The 21,711-nt window shown below is 42.0% G+C and overlaps 1 protein-coding gene across 2 annotated transcripts; it reads right to left on the minus strand.

Annotated features, from left to right (window-relative positions):
- Window positions 1–1,929: 1,929 nt before the first annotated feature.
- facr1 (Fatty acyl-CoA reductase 1) lies at window positions 1,930–20,970 on the minus strand. Of its 2 annotated transcripts, none has more exons than XM_014147875.3 (12): window positions 20,706–20,970; window positions 16,325–16,540; window positions 15,216–15,391; window positions 14,795–14,974; window positions 13,388–13,565; window positions 13,237–13,281; window positions 12,948–13,075; window positions 12,781–12,848; window positions 11,333–11,504; window positions 7,314–7,443; window positions 5,995–6,122; window positions 1,930–4,507 (listed from the first exon to the last, which is right to left on the minus strand). In XM_014147875.3, the coding sequence occupies exons 2-12, from the start codon at window positions 16,511–16,513 to the stop codon at window positions 4,345–4,347; spliced, it is 1,557 nt and encodes a 518-aa protein (XP_014003350.1). In that variant the 5' UTR covers window positions 16,514–16,540; window positions 20,706–20,970; the 3' UTR covers window positions 1,930–4,344.
- Between the last annotated feature and the right edge of the window lie 741 nt (window positions 20,971–21,711).

The raw sequence follows: 21,711 nt of genomic DNA on the forward strand, positions 1-21,711 counted from the left end.
CCATCATTACACTTCTTATCTCACAATTGTCACAAATCTCACAAGTGACTTGGTGGCAACTAGCGCAGTGTTTCTAATTCTATTACTCTGATTCTAGAAACTGCCTCTGGCAGAAGATTTCTGAGAAGCTCTGGAGCATTTTGACCATCATGGGTTTTGAGAATGGGTGAACAGTCAATATCTGAAAGCATCCTACAATAGGGATCCATTCTTTCTTCCCTGTTGTTGTTCTATGGCTCAAAGTCAACACCACTGCATTCATGTCAGCCTTTTCTTGGGTAAAACAAGAGATTTAGAGGGCATTAGGACGAATGAATTCTTTAGGAGAGGTTGGCAACATTGTCTCAATTTTTAAAAAAAACGTTCCTTACCCCAGGTCACTTTAACAGGTGACTATCGCAGGAAAAGAAAAAGGAATACCAATATTTATTGACGGGACTTGAACAGGCTTACGTTTCTAATTGTAAGCCTGTTCACGTCCTGTCAATAAACATCCAATGATTTATGCAGAAACAGAGTGCTCTTTTTGAAGTGTCCTGAGGTAAGGAATGTTTTTTTAATTTAAGTCCCTCCGTTGAGCACCTGATTTTGTTTCTAGCTGGGCTGAAGCGCGTTTGGGTACGCTTTCTTTCCATTGTTTCACTACACACAATTCATTGTCAAGGCCAATTTATAGAAGTGGAAAAGATGCCACATGCAGTTCAAAACAGTAGGGGTCTTCTCCACAAACAGAAGACAAAAGTTTAGTTGAAGCAGACTGTTCGGAAAGGCTAAATGGTCAATGATAAAACACTACATATTCTGATGCTGTGATCAAAGAAATGCACCATTTGCCTCAATAAATAGAATTGAAGTTCAAATGCAATATTGACTTTGAACTTCCATCCCCTGGAAGAAAATTCTATGAATACCTTAAATACATTGGCAGCCTTATTGGTGGCTCAGGTGGTGAAAGTATGGTGTTAGCAATGCAAGGGTCATGTGTTCGAGTCCAACCATAAGAAAATTATGTAAGTCCCTAAATGACATTGCTCTAGGGCAGGTATTTAATTCAGTCAGCTACTGTAGCTAAGTACAGTAAATTATTGACTCCGTTCTAGTCCTGTGCAGTATCAACTCTTTTGCACATAAAACAAACCCTCCCCTGTGCAATGATATCATAGCGGAATCTCTTGGGTCAAATTTCTTGGCGACAACGGTAAACCAAGGAATTGGCACAGCCAGAAGATAGGGCTCCAGTTAGAAGTCCTGGTGAACCGGATACTAGGGGGCCAAATCCTGGTCGGCAGTATTAAACCTTAAATCGATCATCTGAACAGAATCAGAGAAACATGACAAAATGTCTGGTATGCTAAGTGGTGAGGGAGATCTGTTAAGAATTGAAAGAATCTGGTCAGACGGCTATATAAAGCTAAGCTTTATCTCTCTAGCTCAGGGATGGGCAAGTCCTGAACCCCTCCCCACCCATGGCAAAATGTGAATCTTAAGAAATTAGCTGTAAATCTGCACATTTCTTTCCACACCCTATGGCAAAAGGTGTAGAATTGATGCAAACTTGCTTTAAAAACGGCAACATTGTCTCTACGCCCCATGGCAATATGTGTAGAATTGCAGGAAATTAGTAGAATTAACATCTCTCCACTGCTAGGAGGGCAGAAAACCAAATTTCACTTAGGGCCAGCTCTGACTGCATGTGGGTACAAAGATCTGCGAGTCATTGTGGCCACTCATGATAAGTTCAGATGTTGATGTGACTCCCACCCCATCAAAGTTGCCCATCCCTGCTGATTGTACCTGGTACTTAAACTGAAGGTATTACTGGAATGCTCAACCAGTATTACCAGCTCTTCTCTACCAAGGGGTGGTCATTGGAGTGAGACAACCCGACAACATAAAATACTGCGCTTCACGAACAAAACTTCCCGCACAGAGGATTTAACAGTTTATTCCTTCTTTTTGGTTTACAACAAAAGGCACCCATTGATTATTTTTTATTTTTTTACATTTAGTGGCAATTACTTTAAAACCCTCCAACTGTAGAGCGCATCCTCGGGAGAATTCAGTGAGGGTCATGGTAAACAACAAATTGGTTATAGGATACAGTTCTTTCTACAAGACTACATTGTAAAATTATAAGAGGAAACAGGACAACAAAATACAAAGATTTGGCAGGCAGACAAAAGGCAAGAGGAATATGTTAAATCATGTCAGTCCAGATGGGCATTGTGATATGCTGTAAAACCAGAACGAATGTAAAATATAAAGACCATTAGAATGATCCAGTAACATGGATCCCTAGCAATATGAAGTAGTAGAGGGTCTTCGCCACTCTTACTTCTCCACCACTGGCACGACAAGTTCATAAACCCTGAATTCGCTGTTCCATTGCTTCACAAGTTTAACAATACTACACTACGAATAGCAAAGCCACAAACCAGAAATAAACAACTGTTACACACTAAATTCTTCAAATCCAACACCACAAGGAAAAATGGACTACAAAAGCAAGGATACCATTCAACATGTGCTGCTCAAAACAGTTATTACAATGGACATGACAACTTGTTCATCGATATTCAAATACAAGCAACTACAGTATTAACTTTAATTTGGATTCAGGAATCATAGGTAGCTTTTTAGTAAGATGTGCAATGAGTCAAGCTGTGTTAACTACTACATTCAGAAAAATTGTACACTTAAAATAACTGACAACAGTTTCATCATGATGCAATAAATCAGATGTAAAATCAGATGTAAAATGGTATACAGCAGCTGAAGTAGGTTCAGTTGAATTAGTTTCCTCAAGCTTTTTTCTTTAGTAAATAAAAAGCCATGAAACATATTTTAATAGCATAAAAATACTTTGTAAGTCAGATTTTAAGTCTACCTAAATATAGTTTTGTTGGTATAAGTAACTATATGGCAAATGGACACATACAACGTACAACCACAGAAAAGTGCACTGTCAGTCTGACATCTTAGACAATATGTACAAGAAAACATTAAAAAAAGGGAGCGGTACAAACATTTAAAAATGTCCCAAGTGCACAACCTACCCAGGCCAACATTGGATAAAGACCACCTTTGAGAGTTTTGGCAAGACAAAGATAAAAGGAGTTTAGGATTGGAAGAGGAGAGGTCTCTCCCATGCATGGAGTATCCCAAACTAGAAAACAGGCAAAACGTGATGCAAAGCCGTAATCAAAGCTCCAATTCCAGGCAGTAAAATGCCCATGACATTGTGCAACATCGGGAAACACTTAAATAGATCAGCGCAGCTTTGCCTAAAAGCTGTTCTCAGTAAAACCAGTGTAAAGAACCACAGACTACCCCAACATCAAGTCCTCTGAGCAGTTGCCTGTTCTGAGCTACATGAGATAAGAGGTATTTGGGTCAGAAATCATAAGCGGACAGTCCAGTCAGAAATGGCTTAAATGCAACATAGGATTTTTTTATTTTTTTTAAAGCGAGCTCTGCAAGGACAGCTGATGCAAGATAATCAAAACCTTTTAGGCACAGTAAAAAAAGCCATCCCATTACCATCTAACTTGTGCTTGATTATGTCATTGGGAATTAGTCATTGCCACCAGCAAGCATAGAGCACATGGGTGCCTTCATCCCTATTCAAGCAAGAAAATCTAAACCGTTAGTCAAAGCCACCGCCTGACCACCCTGGGGCAGTCAGCAAAGCAGAGAGCTCAATGACCATGACAACCAACCGAGACAAATCGATGACAATTCTGTCTGACCATCACTGTGCAAGGGGAGCATCACAGGACCTGGGGTCTGGTTAGATTCATGCTTACTACATCACAGTTGAATGCAGTACTACCTCCCACACCAGGGAACACACTGCAGAGGGAAGGGGACACATCACATACAGTAGGATGAATGGTATGTCAGACCTTTAAAAGAGATACTTTGGGATTTTTTGCAATGAAGCCCTTTATCTACTTCCCCAGAGTCAGATGAACTCATGGATACAAATTTGTAAGTCTCTGCATCCAGGATGAAGGAAGTAAGCGGTAGTTTCACCAGCCAACCCTAACTAGCATTAGCGCAATGACAACATCTATGCCATCTACTCGCATTGCTAGCAGTTACCAGCCTTCCACTTCCTTCAAACTGCACGCAGAGACATAAAAAAAATGGTATCCACAAGTCCATCTGACTCTAGGGAAGTAGATAAAGGGCTTCAGTGCCAAAATCCTGAAGGCTCCCTTTGATGTGACTGAAAATAGTCCCAGGGTTTGAAGAGCACTGTCCAATGCATAGCTGTCCGCAGGCGGGCCGGGCAGGAGGGAGAGAGGGTGGATAGGTTCAGGGTGAACACGCCACGTGGCCTCAGTATTTCATGGTGCTGGACGCTCTGAAGTAGGACAGGAACTTGAAGCAGAGGCTGACCACAAAGTACCAGATGTTCCTGCCCATCTGGGACCGCGCGATGAACACTCGCCAGATGAACACGACCAGGACCGTGTTGAACGTATAGCGGATGTTCCTCAACCTGAAAAAAAAACACAAAAAGTTTTATTTTTATTATGAAGAGGTAACTGAAGAAATGCAATGACATGTCCTGGGTAGCTTGCATGTGAACAGGCATTCACGGGAGGAATAGGACATTTAAGTAGAACTTTACCCTTTGAATATTGTGAGCAACGAGCACTTTTAGAAGAACAGAGGATACCAGGGAAACATTTTGCTGGTGATCCAGAAAAGCAGAAAGATATGTGATAGTAATGCACGGTTTTAGGGTCAGGAAATGTTCCGTGGCTGAAGGCGGTCAGGTTGAATAAAGAGAAAACCAACAAAAAAATAATAATAATCCATAAATGTGCAATTACTGTGCCATTTATTTTTATCTATAGGCTACATTGAGGTTTTGCTTTTATTCTTTGGCGATTAAATAGCCAAACGCTTTTGGGAACGGGCAGAAAACGTTAACGTCGATCCACTGAGGCAAAAAGTACAATGTCGGAGTTTAACACAGCAAGAGAAAAGCTGCAAAATGGAACGTTGAAGGGCACTAGAAGAGTAATGTTTGGAAAGATTTGGTGAAGTGGTAAAAGAGGATGAAGGCGGTGCCTGCCTATGTTGCATGTGATGATTGCGAGGCGATATACAAATTCCACAGTAACGAGACAGGGACTTCAAATAGGTCTACGGCACGTCAAAGGAACTGTATCCTGTATTCAGATGGGTAAAATGGATACTGACACTAGGTCTATAATGTTAAGACAGAGGTTGACTCCTGCAGAATTATGCATTTCTTGCAGTACAATGATCCACCAAATGTACATTTTGACTGGGGAACAGGAGTTGAGAAATATTATTTCTTTCAGCATCTTCAGAGAATGCCAATGTGCAATTAGATACCGGCTCTAGAGGTGCTGTCTTTATCAGCATCATAAAAACGGATAGTATTTCAACAATAAAATACGCATCCAAGCCGAGCTAAAATCTTATCAGAAACACGTTGGGTCGTTTTCACAGCTTTCTATTTCCTTACAACCGGTCAAACTGATGTCATTTGAACATTTTGCACAGAAAATATTTATAGTAATTGCCTTTTCTCCCCGGTCCAAGTCTTTGTTCCGTGAAAGAAGCAGAGATGGCAGAAAACTTGACCAATGTCAACTAGATTGAAGCATTCATTCTAGAATTTATGACATCCTGGTGAGCAAAGGTTCATTTAGTCTTTAGTCAAGGGCAACAGATGACAGAAGAAAACCTGCATGTATCTATACTGAACAAAAACAAATGCAACATGAAGTATTGGTCTTTAACACAGTCAGGCAGTTTAGGATAGGTTATTACCCTTTGCGGGATGGTGAACAAACAGCTAATACTCGGCAACAAAAGCGTGTGCATCAAAGAATGAAAAATAGCATGAAGCCAATGCCATTACAATGAAATATTCAAGATCACTTGGGAATTGTCAATAAGAGGATAGTTGTGTTACGTAACATGTGCAGGTAGAGACATTACTCTTACTTGTTGAGGTGTTTGCGTGCGGCTGGCAGGCCTGACTCAGCCTCGTTCAGGACATACTTCTTTGTCCCCATGCAGTAGTTCTCCATGTACTCTGCCCAGTTGAGTTGTCGCACGTCAAAGTTGAACATCTGGACAAACAAATAAGGGGATTCATACTGTAAGGATGGGCATTGAGCAAGTTGTTGAACCAAGGAAGATTTGACACAAAAAGTACAACTTCAAGCGTTACACTTGGTGTGTTGGACTAACATACTCAGTGGACTGTTTATTAGGTACACCCATCCAGTACAGGGTCAGACCCCCAGGGTCACACACACACACACACACACAACACCACCACCTTTAAAACAGCCTGAATTTGTTGGGGCATGGAAACGTTGCTCAAAATCGGTATCAAGGGACCTAAAGTGTCCCAGGAAAAACCTTCGCCACACCATTACACCACCAGCCTGTACCATTGACACCAGGCAAGATGGGGCCATGGACTTATGCTGTTTACATCAAATCCTGACTCGGCATGACGCAACAGGAACTGAGATTCGTCGGACCAGGCAAAGTTTTTCCACTCTCCAATTTTCCAGTGTTGGTGATGGCGTGCCCACTGGAGCTGTTTCTTCTTGTTTTAGTTGATATGAGTGGAACCCGGTGTGGTCGTCTGCTGCAATAGCCCATCTGTGACAAGGACCGACGAGCTGTGCGTTCCCAAGATGCCGTTCTGCACACCACTGTTGTACTCTGCGCCTCTTAGCTTGCACAATTCTTGCCATTCTCCTTTGACGGCTCTCATCAACGAGCTGTTTTCACCCCTAAGACTGGATGTTTTTTTGTTTGTCACACCATTCTCAGTAAACCCTAGACACTTGTTTGTGATACTGAACCATACCACGCTCAGTCACTTCGGTCCCTCATTTTGTCCCATTCTAACGGTAACTGAATGCCTCGATACCCGTCTACCTGCTTTATATAGTAAGCCGCAGTCACGTGACTCATCGCCTGTAGGAGCTAAACATTTTCGTTAACGGATTGGTGTACCTAACAGACTGTCCATTGAGTGTACATTCACTGTACATTTCAGCCAGGCCCTGACTATCCAACACAATGACTCCATTTAAAACCGAGCACAATTGAATAATTCAGCTTGGACTACAAATGCAAACATACTCCCTTCGTTCAATAGCATTTCTGTGTCTGCCACACTACAAGTGTGTGTGTGTGTGTGTCCTACCCAAGTATGTATGCGTGGGTCCTACAAGTATGTGTGTGCATCCTACAAGTGTGTGTGTGTGCGCCAGTGACTGGTGGGTGGGCGTAAAGCATACCCTCTTGTCATCAGTGCCCATCTGGTTCATCAGCATGGTGACGTTGTCCGTGTTCCACACCCACGAGTGACTGGTGAAGTACTCCAGCACCATCATGGCCTTGTGCAGCCGTGTGATGGTCTTCATCATCCTGCCGTGGAGTGGTGGTCACCATGGCAACAGGGAAGAGACAGGTATTAAGGAGGTAGAAGGGGAGATGGCACAGAGCTGACAGCACAGTGCCATCTTTTACCCTTAAGGGCACTGAGCTTTAATATCCAACTGCTGGAAACTAACCCCAGCCAACTGGATTCGGATTATGACGTGTAGGAGGACTGAGGTCTGTTAAGCAGACAAGGTGGAACAACGGAGAATTACCAATTCAAAGTATTTTTGTACAGGGTAAAAGTGCCCTCTTTAAGCCAATTCATTACCAAAGTAAAGATTAGGGTATGTCAACGCCATAGATGAAACGTAGATTTGCAATCATCTGACCCTTGCACACTTCTTCACAGCTTTAAAATAAAGAACTGTATAAATTCAGCACAATCTAGAATAGAAAAATAGAACACCGGTAAGAGTCTAAGCATACTAGCATTATAAGATAATTTACACTAACTCATACCAGTCTCCATTGGGTTGAGTATTGTTAGGTTGACACAGCGCATTCGGAAAGTATTCAGACCGTGGACATTTTCCTAATTTTGGTTACAGCCTTACTATAAAATGTAATAAAATACATTTTTGTTCCTCAATCTATACAACACCACCCCATAAGGACAAAGTGAAAACAATATTTTATACATCTGTCAAATTTATACAAAATAACAGAAATACCTTATTGTATAAATATTCAGATCCTTTGCTATGAGACTCAAAATTGAGCTCAGGTGCATCCTGTTTTCATTGATCGTCCTTGATGTTTCTACAACTTGATTGGAGTCCACTTGTGGTAAATTCAATTGATTGGACATTATTTGAAAAAGCACACCTGTCTATGTAGGGTCCCACAGTTGACAGTGCATGTCAGAGCAAAAACCAAGCCATGCGGTCGAAGGAATTATCTGTAGAGCTCCGAGACAGGATTGTGTCAAAGCACAGATCTGGGGAAGGGTACCAATAACTTTCTGCAGCATTGAAGGTCCCCAAGAACACAGTGGCCTCCATCATTCTTAAAAATGGAAGAAGTTTGGAACAACCAAGATTCTTTCTAGAGCTGTCTGCCCGGACAAACTGAGCAATTGTGGGAGAAGGGCCTTGGTCAGAGAGGTGACCAATAACCTGATGGTCACTGACAGAGCTCCAGAGACCCTCTGGAGTTGGGAGAACCTTCCAGAAGGACAACCCATCTCTGCAGCATTCCACCAAATCAGGCCTTTATGATAGTGGCCAGATGGAAGTCACTCCAAAAGACACCTAAAGGACTCTCAAACAAGATTCTCTGGTCTGATGAAACCAAGATTGAACTCTTTGGTCCGAATGCCAAGCGTCAGGTCTGGAGGAAATCTGGCACCATTCCTAAGCTGAAGCATTGTGGCGGCAGCATCATGCTGTGGGGATGTTTTTCAGTGGCAGGGACTGGGAGACTAGTCAGGATCGTGGGAAAGATGAACAGAGCAAAGTACAGAAATCCTTGATGAAAGCGCTCCGGAGCGCTAAGGACCTCAGACTGGGGAAAAGGTTCACCTTCCAACAGGACAATGACCCTAAACACACAGCCAAGCAATGCAGGAATGGCTTCAGGACAAGTCTCTTAGTGGCCCAAGCAGAGCCTGGACTTGAACCTGATCGAACATCTCTGGAGAGACCTGAAAATAGCTGTGCAGCGACGCACCCCATCCACCCTGACAGAGCTTGAGAGGATCTGCAGAGAAGAATGGGAGAAACTCTCCAAATACAGGCATGCCAAGTTTGTAGCGTCCTACCGTGCTTCTACACCTGCATTGCTTGCTGTTTGAGGTTTAAGGCTGGGTTTCTGTACAGCACTTTGACATCAGCTGATGTAAGAAGGGCTTTATAAATACATTTGATTGATTCCCAAGAAGGATCGAGGCTGTAACCGCCGCCAAAGGGGCTTCAACAAAGTACTGAATACTTATGTAAATGTGATCAGTTTTTTATTTTTATACATTAGCAAAATTTTATAAAAACTTGTTTTTGATTTGTCATTATGGGGTAGTGTGTAGACAGATATTTTTTTTAATCTATTTTAGAATAAGGCTGTAACGTAAATGTCAAGGGGTCTGAATACTAACCAAATGTACTGCATGTTGAACACAATGTAATGGAGGGCTTGTCCAATCTTTGAGGGCATCTGAGCATGTCTGACTGCCAGTAGCTTAAGGTTTTAAAACTTGCACTAATTACATTGTCGTCATTAGGAAAACATTTCCTAATTGTAGTTGAAAGTTTCATGAACGAACTGGTTTGAGGATTAATGGCCATGCCAAATTGCATCAAAAGCAACCATGCTTGTAATCAGAGCTCAGATTCCCTCCATGATACATCGGGTTCCAAGGGGAAGGTGACAAAACATGCATGGTGGACCATTTAGAAAGTCAAACATTAAAAAGGTATTAGTTTCTCGGTGGGTGAGACACCCCATCTATTTACTTCACCCGTAGAAAGTGTTGAATACTAATCCAAATGCATTTCAGACAATCAAAAATGTTACATTTTTGCTAATTGAGATGTGTTACCAAAAGTTTATCATTGCTGAAATGTTTCTGCTTTACAGTAAACTTGCGAGGACCAATACTGTCAATATCAGGTAACAAAAACTTGATAAGACTGAACTGTGGTCTGGATGCATAATGAAACGCATAAAAAAAAAAAAAAGGTGGGGTTTATGAGTAGGCCTACTCAACTCACTGATACATTTTAATTCAAGTTTCCATTGGCTTCTGAGCGTATCAATTACTGCCAGTGCATTCCATTCTGCCCACAATGTGCTTCATGAAGCCCAGGAATAGGACTACCAGGAATAGAAGTGTTGATGGGCCAATTAATAAAGGACAACTAGTTCACTGGTTCCTCTCATTTGTAGAGATTATTGAAGAGTAGAGGACAAGAATGAGGACCGATCAATCCCAGGTCACTTCAGAAAACTTAATGCTGGGGTTCCCAAACTTTTTTTGGCCTGTGACCCAATTTTGATATAAAAAAAAAAAATTATAGTCTGCAACCCAACCATGTCAAAAAAAAAAAAAATAAAAAAAAATAAAAGGTGATGTAATCAAAGGCTAATGTTAACTTTTTTTAAATTGGGGCTATGACGGTCTGACAGTACTGTTGAAAGTATGGTTTGAAGTGACTGAAATGCGTCGGGAAGTTCAGAAGATAAATCAGGCAATAATTTTGTATGTCCCCCCCAGTCTGATTTAGTGCCTTGTCCACTCTTCTAATGAGTAATGCACGACTTGTGAGCATTGGAGGGAAACAGAAGACACATACGTGTTCCCGAGTCTTATCTTTCAGTGATGGAGTCGTTATTTTGTAGCTTAAATCTTTCAAGAGAGACACACATTTGTAAGAAGAAAATAGAAACCGCTGTTTATTACAACCGCATCTAGCGGTCAGTAAGCTCAGATTCTACAAACCAAGCATGATTTCTTTTATTTCAGTCTCTCACACGACCGCTAATTTGGGAAACACCGGACTTAACGGCATGACTCAGAAAAACAAAAAATGGCGACAAAAATAAACAGGGAGGTAATTCCACAATCATTTTAAAAAATGACTTCCAAAACCAAATAGTTCCAACTGCATAAAAAAAAAAGTACAAATGCAGTAACAGGCAGAAAAGGTCAAACAAAAAGGGCGACAAAATAAAAGAAAAAACTCAAACATTGCAGCATGCTTTGGACAGGAACCCATGCTTGTCATGTCGACACAGAAGCCTGTCAGCAGCCAGCCGAGTCCACGAAGTCGAGCAAACAGCCAGGAGTTGCTTCCTCCCCACCCACCATGCCACACAACCAGCACCCAGTGGTGGAGGGGAGAGGGGGTTGAGAGGGCACGGGCACTGTAGTAGACCTTACCGGGGCTTCTGACCCGTGGCCCTGAGATACACGTCATACAGCAGGGCGGGCAGAGTGTGACTCACTGTGGTCCAGTACTGATTGGTAAAGGGGTTGGACCGCAGGTTAACATTGGGGCGCCTGAAAGCCTGCTCTAAGGGGTTGGTCTTGAAGGTCATGTTTATACAGTACTCTGCAGAGAGAATATGACATCACAGGAGGGAGGACCCCCTTTAACAAGGACATTCAATGCCAGGACATGGTCGAGGTAACACCGAGAAGGGTAAGAGTGCAGAACCCAGCCCTAATGGTATATGGGTGGCTTATGCACCCTTACCCCCATGACACCGGACAGAAGCATCACGTCACAGGTACAGTACACATTGGGCTACACTGAGCGAGAACGCGGGGGGGAGTGGAGGGAGATGGGTGTGACCGAGCAGGGCGTCATTTACCTGGGCTCTCTTCCTGTCATCCTGAGGCAGAGATCATAAAGGAAGGCTGGTGCCTTGTGGCTTACAGCGATCCAGTACTGATTGATAAGGTGATTGGTTGTGAGATTTACATTGGGCCGTCTGAAGGCCTGCTCGAGGGGGTTCCTCTTGAAAGTGGATATTACATGGTACTCTAGGAGAAAAGGTAGGGGGTTCAACAGAGTGAATTGTTGGCACAACTCATTTCTCCAAAGTAGAAAGAAAGAGCTAAGCGGCAAGCATACAACAAAGCAGCAGCAAAGCCAGATCTTCGGTTTAGACAATATATCTTTGAAGTGCTTTTGAACCATTATTATTATTTAACCGTACAAGTTATTGCAGGAGTCTGGGGAGATTACATAACACCACAAATCTAGACTTCAAAGTAAGCCTAATGAATGGAGAAAAGCAATGTTAAAAAACAAAGTGATTTCACCTGAAATATTTAAGCAGCATAACAATCTACAGTAAATGAGTAGCAAATAATCGACAAAATATATTTGACATTTACTACAACAAACGCACCAGGTTAGCATCTTAAAAGGGAACTATACAAAATGGCACTATGAAGATACCATCCATCTTTAGTCCACTAAACAAATATTGGATTTATGACTGGAACACTTTCATTCAAGCACATGAGTCACGTTATATAGTTTCACCCATTTCCTTTAAACCTGGCACAATGTTGATCTTTCTCAGATGGCTAGCATTTGGATTTCTTTATTTTTCATTTAACTAGGCAAGTCAGTTAAGAACAAACTCTTATTTGCAATGAGGGCTTACCTAGAATATGTACAGTAAACAAATCCAGGGAGTTAACACCCCAAAGAACGTGTGAGTAAACAAAACCTGCTCACACACTACAGTTATAAGAGTGGGTGTGCCCTCAGAAGTATAACTGATAATCATAATTTAGCATTCTGCTTTGTTATACCATCTGAGAACAAATATCCAAATATACTCCGGGTGTAAGATAAGGAAAGCGGTTCATACCAACTTCGCCCCAGTGGAACGGGTTGATGCCACCCGTCGTGCAATTGTACACCAATATGCTCTTAGGCCTGCAGACACAAAAAGGGACAAAATAGAAACCGGAAGGAATATTTGCATTTCATAATCATATCATTCGTCCAGCTCCAGTGTGTGTGTGCGCAACTGACCTGGTGTGTCTCTGGGAGCCAGAGTACCAGGCGGCAGCCAGTGTGGTATTGATGACCACATCCACAGGCACCAGGTCAGCCACTGCGTTGTTGGATGCTCTCATGGTGCGCAGGATCCCCTTTCCTGCCTATAATAGGGCAGAGAAGTGTCAGGTTCATTACTAGGTCATAGGAAAGTGCTTTCTCAGGTTATAATGAGTAGCCACAATGTTGACGTGGTCATGATCGCGGTCCGATCTCTGACCATTTAACATAAAGAGAACTTAGCTAACTTTAAAAAAATACTTACGGCAATGAATATTCCACTAGGTCCATTGAAATTATCAATCCAGCCCTAAGAGTGAAAACATGTTATGACCAGTATACAGAGTTTATTTACTACGGTCAGTTACAGTAGCTACCGTTAGAAGACAGCCTGCTCAGTACATGAGAAGACTCACTGGGAAAGGCTCTTTCCAACTGGCCCCTACTATAGAGGGCCTGATGATGGCCACGTTGAGGTTTCCACACTCCTGCTGGACCAGGTACTCAGCCATGGCCTTGGTGTAAGTGTACGTGTTGGGCCTTTTTCCAATCAGCCCTGGGGTCATCGCTGAGACCAGTTTCTCATCCATCCACCTAACCAACATGAAAACACATTGAAGACAGGGTTTTTTTCTGGATAAAAATTGAGCTTAGATGGTGGGTGTGGCCAATGGTGCAGTCGCTGAACAACAATTTTAGAGGCCCTCCTGTTGGCCACAGTGACAAAATGTTGCCGTTTTAAAGCAAATTTCCTGCAGTTCCACACATTTTGCCATGGCTTATGCTATCTGAGTGACTCAAACATAAAAAAAAAATCTATGGAGGCTCCATGCCATGAGAAAAATTCTCCCGAATGCATGTTTTGAATTTTTGTTTCTCCCTGACTGTCTAGCTTTTATTTTGGTGATGTTTAGTTCTCAAAGATGACTATTTTAAAAAAATATATATTTTCTACATACTTTATATCTGGATTTAGTCATTTAAAGTTAATTTTACACTGGAAAGGTTTTTTTTTTTTTAATTCCTGAAAATGACAGCAAAAAAAAAAAAAAAAAAAAGTTATATATATATATATATATTATTCTCTCTCACACACACACAGCTATGTAGAAGGGGAAAAAAACCTGGAAAATCCACACAAAAGGTCAGTTATATTACAATTTTCTGCCCATGACCAAACACATATTTCAGAGATTAACTTTCCTTTAAACTGCCCCACCCACAAATCTCTGAACAGATTCTGACATGCCTTTCGTAATACTTAAGGGTGGAAACACTACTAGAACAGGACACTAACTTTTACACAACTGGTGACCGTTTTGTCCATGGGTTACATAATGGGCCACCTTCAAGAGAAGTCAGAAGTCCCACCTAACATTTTGAGTAAAGCAAATGTCCTTATTAAATAGTTTCCAAATGAGTGCCATTCAATCAGTAACCAAACTGCATTAAGTTTCAAATCAGAGACACTCCCTGTGTTGGTACGAAGTTTCAGTCCATGAAGTGGCATTGAGAGACCCTTGAGAAATTCCAACCTCATGCATTAGCCACTAATGCAGCCATTTCCTCTTAGTCAAACATGCCTATCTGTAAATTACTATAATCTCTTGGTATATAGTATTACTGACATTAATCTTAATAATACCGTCAATGAAAATAAGAATGTGTTCTTAACTGACTTGCCTAGTTAAATAAAGGTCAAATTAAAATTTTAAATTAAAATACCAAATGGCTTAGGTTTCTATCAATCTGCAAATAACTTCAGGGTAACAAGTCTGCAATGGGAAGTGTTATGAAAAACAAGTCACATTTCTTAGACTCACTCCAGGCTGTCGATGAGCTTCTTGTAGTCAACAGGAGGTGGATAAACCACTTCCTCAATGAGCGTCCGGTCACAGTTAGCATAGGCTGTGGACACGTGAAGGAACACCTCCAAGTGCTTCATTCTGTGGGCCAGAGCCACCATCTTCTGGGTGGCTAGAACATTCAGCTGCATAGCATCTCTGAGAAGGAAGAAAAATGTCACATACAACACATGAAAATATTAAAAGCCAATGGGCAGGTACACAAGAAGGGTTAGAAATACTTCTAGAATGATAACCTACACTTTAAGTATTAAAAGGAAGCGAGTCATTTCTCTGCAGGTGAAGCAAGTGACAAGATCACCCTGCAGAAAAATCTGAGCTTGCAGAATTGTCCAGCAAAGCTCTGGGGAGTAGCATTAGGAGAGAAACAATGGCTCACTTGAGAGGCTCGTTGAATCGGATGGTTGCAGCACAGTGAAAGACTACGTTGATGCAGTCAGCAAGCGTTTCCTGGTCCTCTGTGCTCAGGTCCAGCTCTGGCAGGGTGAGGTCACTGTTAACAGCCACGATCTTTTCAGCAAAGTCTGGCTGCTCATCTCGTACCCTGTCAAAAAGCTGAAATACAAACAGCTGCAACAGTTGGCAAAAAAAAATGTAATACTCAAATCATGCTACTTTCACTGCCAATAAGAGGATCAAATTGAACCTACTCAATTTTTTTTAATGACAGCAATGTGTTGGTGGAGTGATGCGTTTTGGTTTGAAAGTGCTCCAAGAAAGCAATCCCTTTAGTTACGACTACGTCACTGGGACCAAGCTCCCTGCCATCCAGGCGGGTACAGGGAGGGCCCGGAAAATCCTTTAAGATGTCAACCACCCACACCGCTCTCCGCATGGCGTGCGGTACCGGCGCATCAAGTCTTCTATACCCCTTCCATAAGACTGCTGAATAGCTAACAAAATGGCTACATGGATTGAGTTGACCTTTATGTTTTATTCTGATTTTTGCACTCACACTGATACTTCAACACACACAAAACACCCACTTATTTGTTCTCACACACATGATATGCACATACATTTAAACTGACTACACAAACATACCCACTGGCATACAATCATCATATACACTGCTGTTACTCTGTTTTATCATATATCCGATGTCACCTTACCCCTATACATATCTAACTACCACTCCAGTATCCCTGCACAGTGTAAATATGGTCCTGGAACTGACCCTGTATATAGTATGCTTATTTATCGTGTTGTTCTCATATGTTTTCTTCCAACTTTCTATTTTTAGTGTTACTGCATTGTTGGGTTTTGTGTTTGCAAGAAAGGCATTTGACTGTACTTGTGCATGTGACATTAAAACTTTAAACATCATGGTCTGTCATGACCCAATTGTAAACAGAGTATGGAGAGTGTGGGCTCTGGAACGACTAGATCTCCAGTAACAAACGGTCAAGAACGTATGAGCCATCACCCCACAGACATCCCCTTTTGGCTAGCCCCATTAGACCTTTATCCTTCTCCAGCTCTGCTCACCCTGCAGTTGATCATGTCAGCGATGCGGGCCTGGGGAGCGTGCCCTGCTTTGTGCCGGACCAGAACATACGCGGCTTTGATTCCAGGGCAAGACCGCAGCAGCTTCTCCAGCAGGACCTTTCCCATGAAGCCTGTCGCCCCCGTGATAAGCACATTCTTCCCCTCATAGTATTCCGGAATGGTCACCATTTTGTCAGGTGTGCGCCAACCCTCAACCTGTGGAAGGATTACATCATCGTTAGCATAGTTATTGAAGAACCTACCGGACAGAATTTCACCAGTAACACCGACCCCAGTTAAGAGACAAAAACTCCTCTTCCATCTACAAAATGCACCCATATTACATACAGCATGTTGGTTCCAGTATCATATTCAGCCTCGCCACTGTTGTAAGTAACTCTTATCCTGTCTAATCCACACTGTCGTTAAGATGGGTGACGGGCTCAAGAGCTTTAAGTAAAGGGTAACTCTCAACTCCAATTTCAGCCTTTGCCTAACCCCTTCAAAAAACATTGTGGGTGGGGGGAGGAATTGCTCACAAGAATTCACTTTGGGGGTGGGTAAACGTAGTTGTACCTGATCCCAACACTTTCTCACTAAAGCATAATTACCAGAAGTCCACTGAAACGCTCTAATAAAATTGTGCAATGGCGAGCCAATATGGCTCTGCACCGTTAGCTCAAAGTGGTAAGGCGCCCGAGTTCCTGACATTATTGCCAATTGCGATGTAAATTTGAATCCCCCACGGAGCAATAAAAATAAAAGAAATAAAGTGAAATATGGACTCACATTTATTGCGGTGTTGGGGGGGGGGGGTGCTGCTATAATGATGATTAGGGGCTCAATTTTAACCAACTCTTACTGCAGTATTTACACAGTAGCTCTTTTTCCAATAGTCAAATTAACTCACTGGTCTTGGGTACTGTATAAATACCTACAACTGCTACCCGGGCGACCCCTCTCACAAGTAATGCTTCACTTTTCAGAATTAGAAGTGTGTGTGTGTGGGCATGGGATGAATATTGTAAGGCAAAAAAAGATTTCTAATCCCACATGCAGATCTCACAACCATTGAACTATGAGCCAACTGTTTTAGCAGACTGCGCCACCAATCAGTCATAGCAGATGGGGAAACAATACAATGAGTTGATATGAAGACCATGGTCATTTATTTCTTGTTATGAATGTAGCTACAAATATAAAAACGTATAATCCTCATTGCCTACATGTTTTTTTTCCCCCCCTTCTTAAAAAAGCACAGGTGTATGAAACTGTAAGCAAAAACGTTTACATTTGGTCATATGCGCCTTACTGCCTTTTGAATTTTGTGTACCGTCAGTAGTCTAGTCAAGAAAGCATCATGCTAAATATATTTGCACACTACTCAGCAAGACCATTGCCAAATAAGGTGCGCTGTCACCTGCGTTTATAGTAAGCCTAGAGGTGGTACCACCCAACACATCTATAAGGGAGTGTATTTCATACTGAACCCCTCCCTTGAGATGACGTGGAGGCACCTTCTCAAAGTGCCTCGGGATTTCAATGGTAAAGTTGAACAAACAACTAGATTTACTACTAAAAAGACCAAAATATATCACTTTAGCAACAAACTGTCAAAATGAAGACCAGAATTTACGTGTTTGACTATAACACCTGGTTTACGGTTAAAACGTATTTTCTCATGAAAGTTGCTTCTCATTCACACAATGTACTGAAAGGTCTAGAGAGCAGAGTTGAGCACTCCTGGCAAAGATCCAGTAAAGTAGATTGAAATCTTCTCTACACATCATCAATTTGCATCACTAATATCCGGTTTACCAGATATGAACCTGACTTAAAGATGCACTATACGGAAATCGCTCTGCCGTTTCCTGGTTGCTAAAATTCTAGTAGTTTGCCTACATTCAGTTTATGTGACAAAACAAGCAGTCATTGTGTAGAGAATCATTGTATTGTCTAAACGGCTGAGAAATATACTTTCCATAACCAAAAATACTGTATATTCCGTTGTTTGAAGCAGGTGTACAAAACCAAAAGGAAGACACGCAAAACCTAAACTTCAGAAGAGGAAGCATAGAAATCGCGCACATACGCAAATTTGGTCAGGTCGCCCAAAAAGTTACATAGTGCATGTTGAAAACTCAAGAGTTTAAATACGGCCATTTTCTTTTTACTAGTCTTATCTCTGTGAGTGATAGTGGCCGGGTGGATGGCACGCTACTGTTGATACATCACGCTATTCAGACAGATAACTGGTCAATGATTGACACAGAAGATAATGTTATAGCTTATTCAAAACGGATATCACCCACCAAGATCATTAAACACATATCACTCAAACCTCACACTAAAACACTTCTGTCCAACAGTGACTAAGTACGGTTACATGCACACAATAATGTGATTATTGTGGATAGTTAGATGAATATAATAGTTTGATGGAAACATTTACATGCTTTGTAAGAATAACAATTAGCCTAATAATCCTGTTTACATAGAAACATCTGAATAAATGTTTCACCACAGCGACCATGTTATTTTTGGGAAGCATATTTGAGTCGGAGTTCAGACAGAAACAGTGTTCCACCATCAGTGCCAAAGGCATCCCTTGAGTTCATCGGCACACTTAAACCAATTTGTTTGCATACTGTTACTGTACAGCACTGCTCAGAGCACCATTTTTACGTGCAGGATAGGTTCCCTCTGGTCAATGCGGCAGAGCTGATTGGTTATATGCAGTAAATAATAGCCTGTGTCAAGTCTGTGACAGCTGTGAGCTTGTCAAACAGAGGCAGTGTCTCTGCCCAAGCGTCAAGGCAGTTGTGGCATGCAGTGCCATCTTGCCCTCACATTATATATAGGCCTACTGTATGCGTGTGTGCTTATTATAAACCAAATAAACTATTTGATAACAGGTGTCACAAAGAGAAACAACTGTAGAGTAAGGACATAAAAAGCCATAAAGAAATCCCTGGTGACTGGTGTGCAACAACTGTATTCACTAAAGCACCACCATGAAAAACCTGATACCCATTTTTGGAGGAACGGAGGTAAAAGGTAATCGTGCTTATCAGGTGGGTATGAGAGCGGTGCAAAGGAGAGTCTGGCGCTTCACTAAAAACACTCCAAATGCCATTCAACAGCCCTGGAGACTGAGGGTGCTGCTGCTACAGCATCATTAAAACATTTAGGACCCCTGGAGAGAATGTTCCAATTCACTTGGGACAACTGACTAAGACAGCCTTTACACCTATAGGTCCAGCTTCTACTCTGCAGTCCTTGGGGGACAGAGATTGGCATCCTCCTCTTTGGCCAACCTGGGAAAACAATCACCAGCCAAGAATAACACATAACCTAACACCACCTGGGTCTCACCGTACAGCACTGTAAACTACACAGTGCATTCACCTTGATCAAGTCTCTACTGCTGTAAAAGCAAGTGATCCCAGATACCACATCTCCTGTTGGAATAACTGATTAAAACACATGCATGTTCCTGGAGTTGGCACTTGAATGCTGTAATAAATATTTTATGACAGATGTGAAAACAACAAATCGCAAAAGGTAATGTATGAATTAAGACCCCCCTCTGCAAAGATCAGAGAACGCTGTTGACAAGGCCACCTCAGCAGTGATTCAAAATCAGAGCAGGTGATGTTGGCCTAGTATAGACCAGGGTATAGACCATATTAGAGAAGGGGTGGCTATCATTTTGGCTAACACTCACGTCAATGAGTTAAAGGAATATATATGTCAAATGTCATAAATGGAAAAAGGCTGGAGTTCTTGTGACCCTGATTAAATTCAGACAACTTAGTTGTGGCATAAGTTATACGGCTAAAATAAGTCCAGTGTCACGCCATATTAATTTAGAAAGAAAGCTATTGTCGTACAAAGTGATAATGATTTTAAGCTTGAACACCACAGCCCACATGTCAATTAGCGAAACTTGCTGAAGAAGGCACTGGCAGCGACTTGTGGCCGTATTACCCCACACAGGAAGAACACCAACTAGCCAACCAGCCAGCTAACTAACTAACGTTAGCTAGTATGCCAACTTCTCTGGTGGTGAGCAATTCGCATTAGTTAGCTAATGACTGACAGCAAAAACAGCACTACCAAAACAAGAAAATGCAAACACTTTCTGAAAAAGAGTGACCTCAATGAGTCCTAACACAAACCTACAACACTTTCTGGAAATAATTTTGCTAACTGGCTAGCTAACGTTAGCCAGTTACCCCTCCCTTTTGCGCATCTCTTCCGTGGCATGCTGTCGCACGTCGTTAGCAAACGATAGCAATTCCCAGTCATCTTTGAACATTGGTAGCGCTAAATATAATCGCAACCAGAGGAAAAAAAAGCATGTGAAAGATGGATATACCTGAAATTTGGACGAGGCTGAGTTTTCTTGCGTTAAAACAGCGGTATCTCCCGGATACAAGTGTAGCTACAGCTCCGCAATTACTGTATTTTTGCGGGCTGTGAGCACAGAAAACGTGACGGCTGACCGTCGGGCTGGCTTGCAAGGTTCTAGCTCCACTGTATGGTTGAACGCCAAGTTAAAACCCGCCCAAAAGGCCTGAAAACCGAGAACACTGCAATTCGGGGCGTTCCTTACAGTGTGCAGTGCCGGATTAATAGGCCCTGGGGCTTCGTTTAAAAAATAAATTCCAACCCCTCCCGCCCAGCATAAATTATAATATTTTTTTTAAATTACGTAATTGTTCGTTTACATATTTTGTTTCTTAGGCACCCTATGGGCTTGGGTCAAGCTCCTGACTCACACAACTGACCAGTCACATGTATTTATTATGCAGTTTTATTTTTTATTTTTTTTATGAATAAATTATCCAATCAAGGCAGCCCCCCAGTGACCCACATGAGCCCCCTACCTCCTCTCCTCCCCCCATCTGATGATTAGCAGAATGGCAGCAGCTGGCTGTCTATGCTCATTGAGAGAGGGCTCCTGAGTCTTCCTGTGGTTGGCGGTTGCAGTGAAAAAAATATATGCTACATACACTGCTCAAAAAAATAAAGGGAACACTTAAACAACACAATGTAACTCCAAGTCAATCACACTTCTGTGAAATCAAACTGTCCACTTAGGAAGCAACACTGATTGACAATACATTTCACATGCTGTTGTGCAAATGGAATAGACAACAGGTGGAAATTATAGGCAGTTAGCAAGACACCCCCAATAAAGGAGTGGTTCTGCAGGTGGTGACCACAGACCACTTCTCAATTCCTATGCTTCCTGGCTGATGTTTTGGTCACTTTTGAATGCTGGCGGTGCTTTCACTCTAGTGGTAGCATGAGACGGAGTCTACAACCCACACAAGTGGCTCAGGTAGTGCAGCTCATCCAGGATGGCACATCAATGCGAG

The sequence above is a fragment of the Salmo salar genome, chromosome 16, assembly GCF_965601325.2.
Source record: "Salmo salar chromosome 16, fSalSal1, whole genome shotgun sequence".
In the NCBI taxonomy this organism is placed as follows: Eukaryota; Metazoa; Chordata; class Actinopteri; order Salmoniformes; family Salmonidae; genus Salmo; species Salmo salar.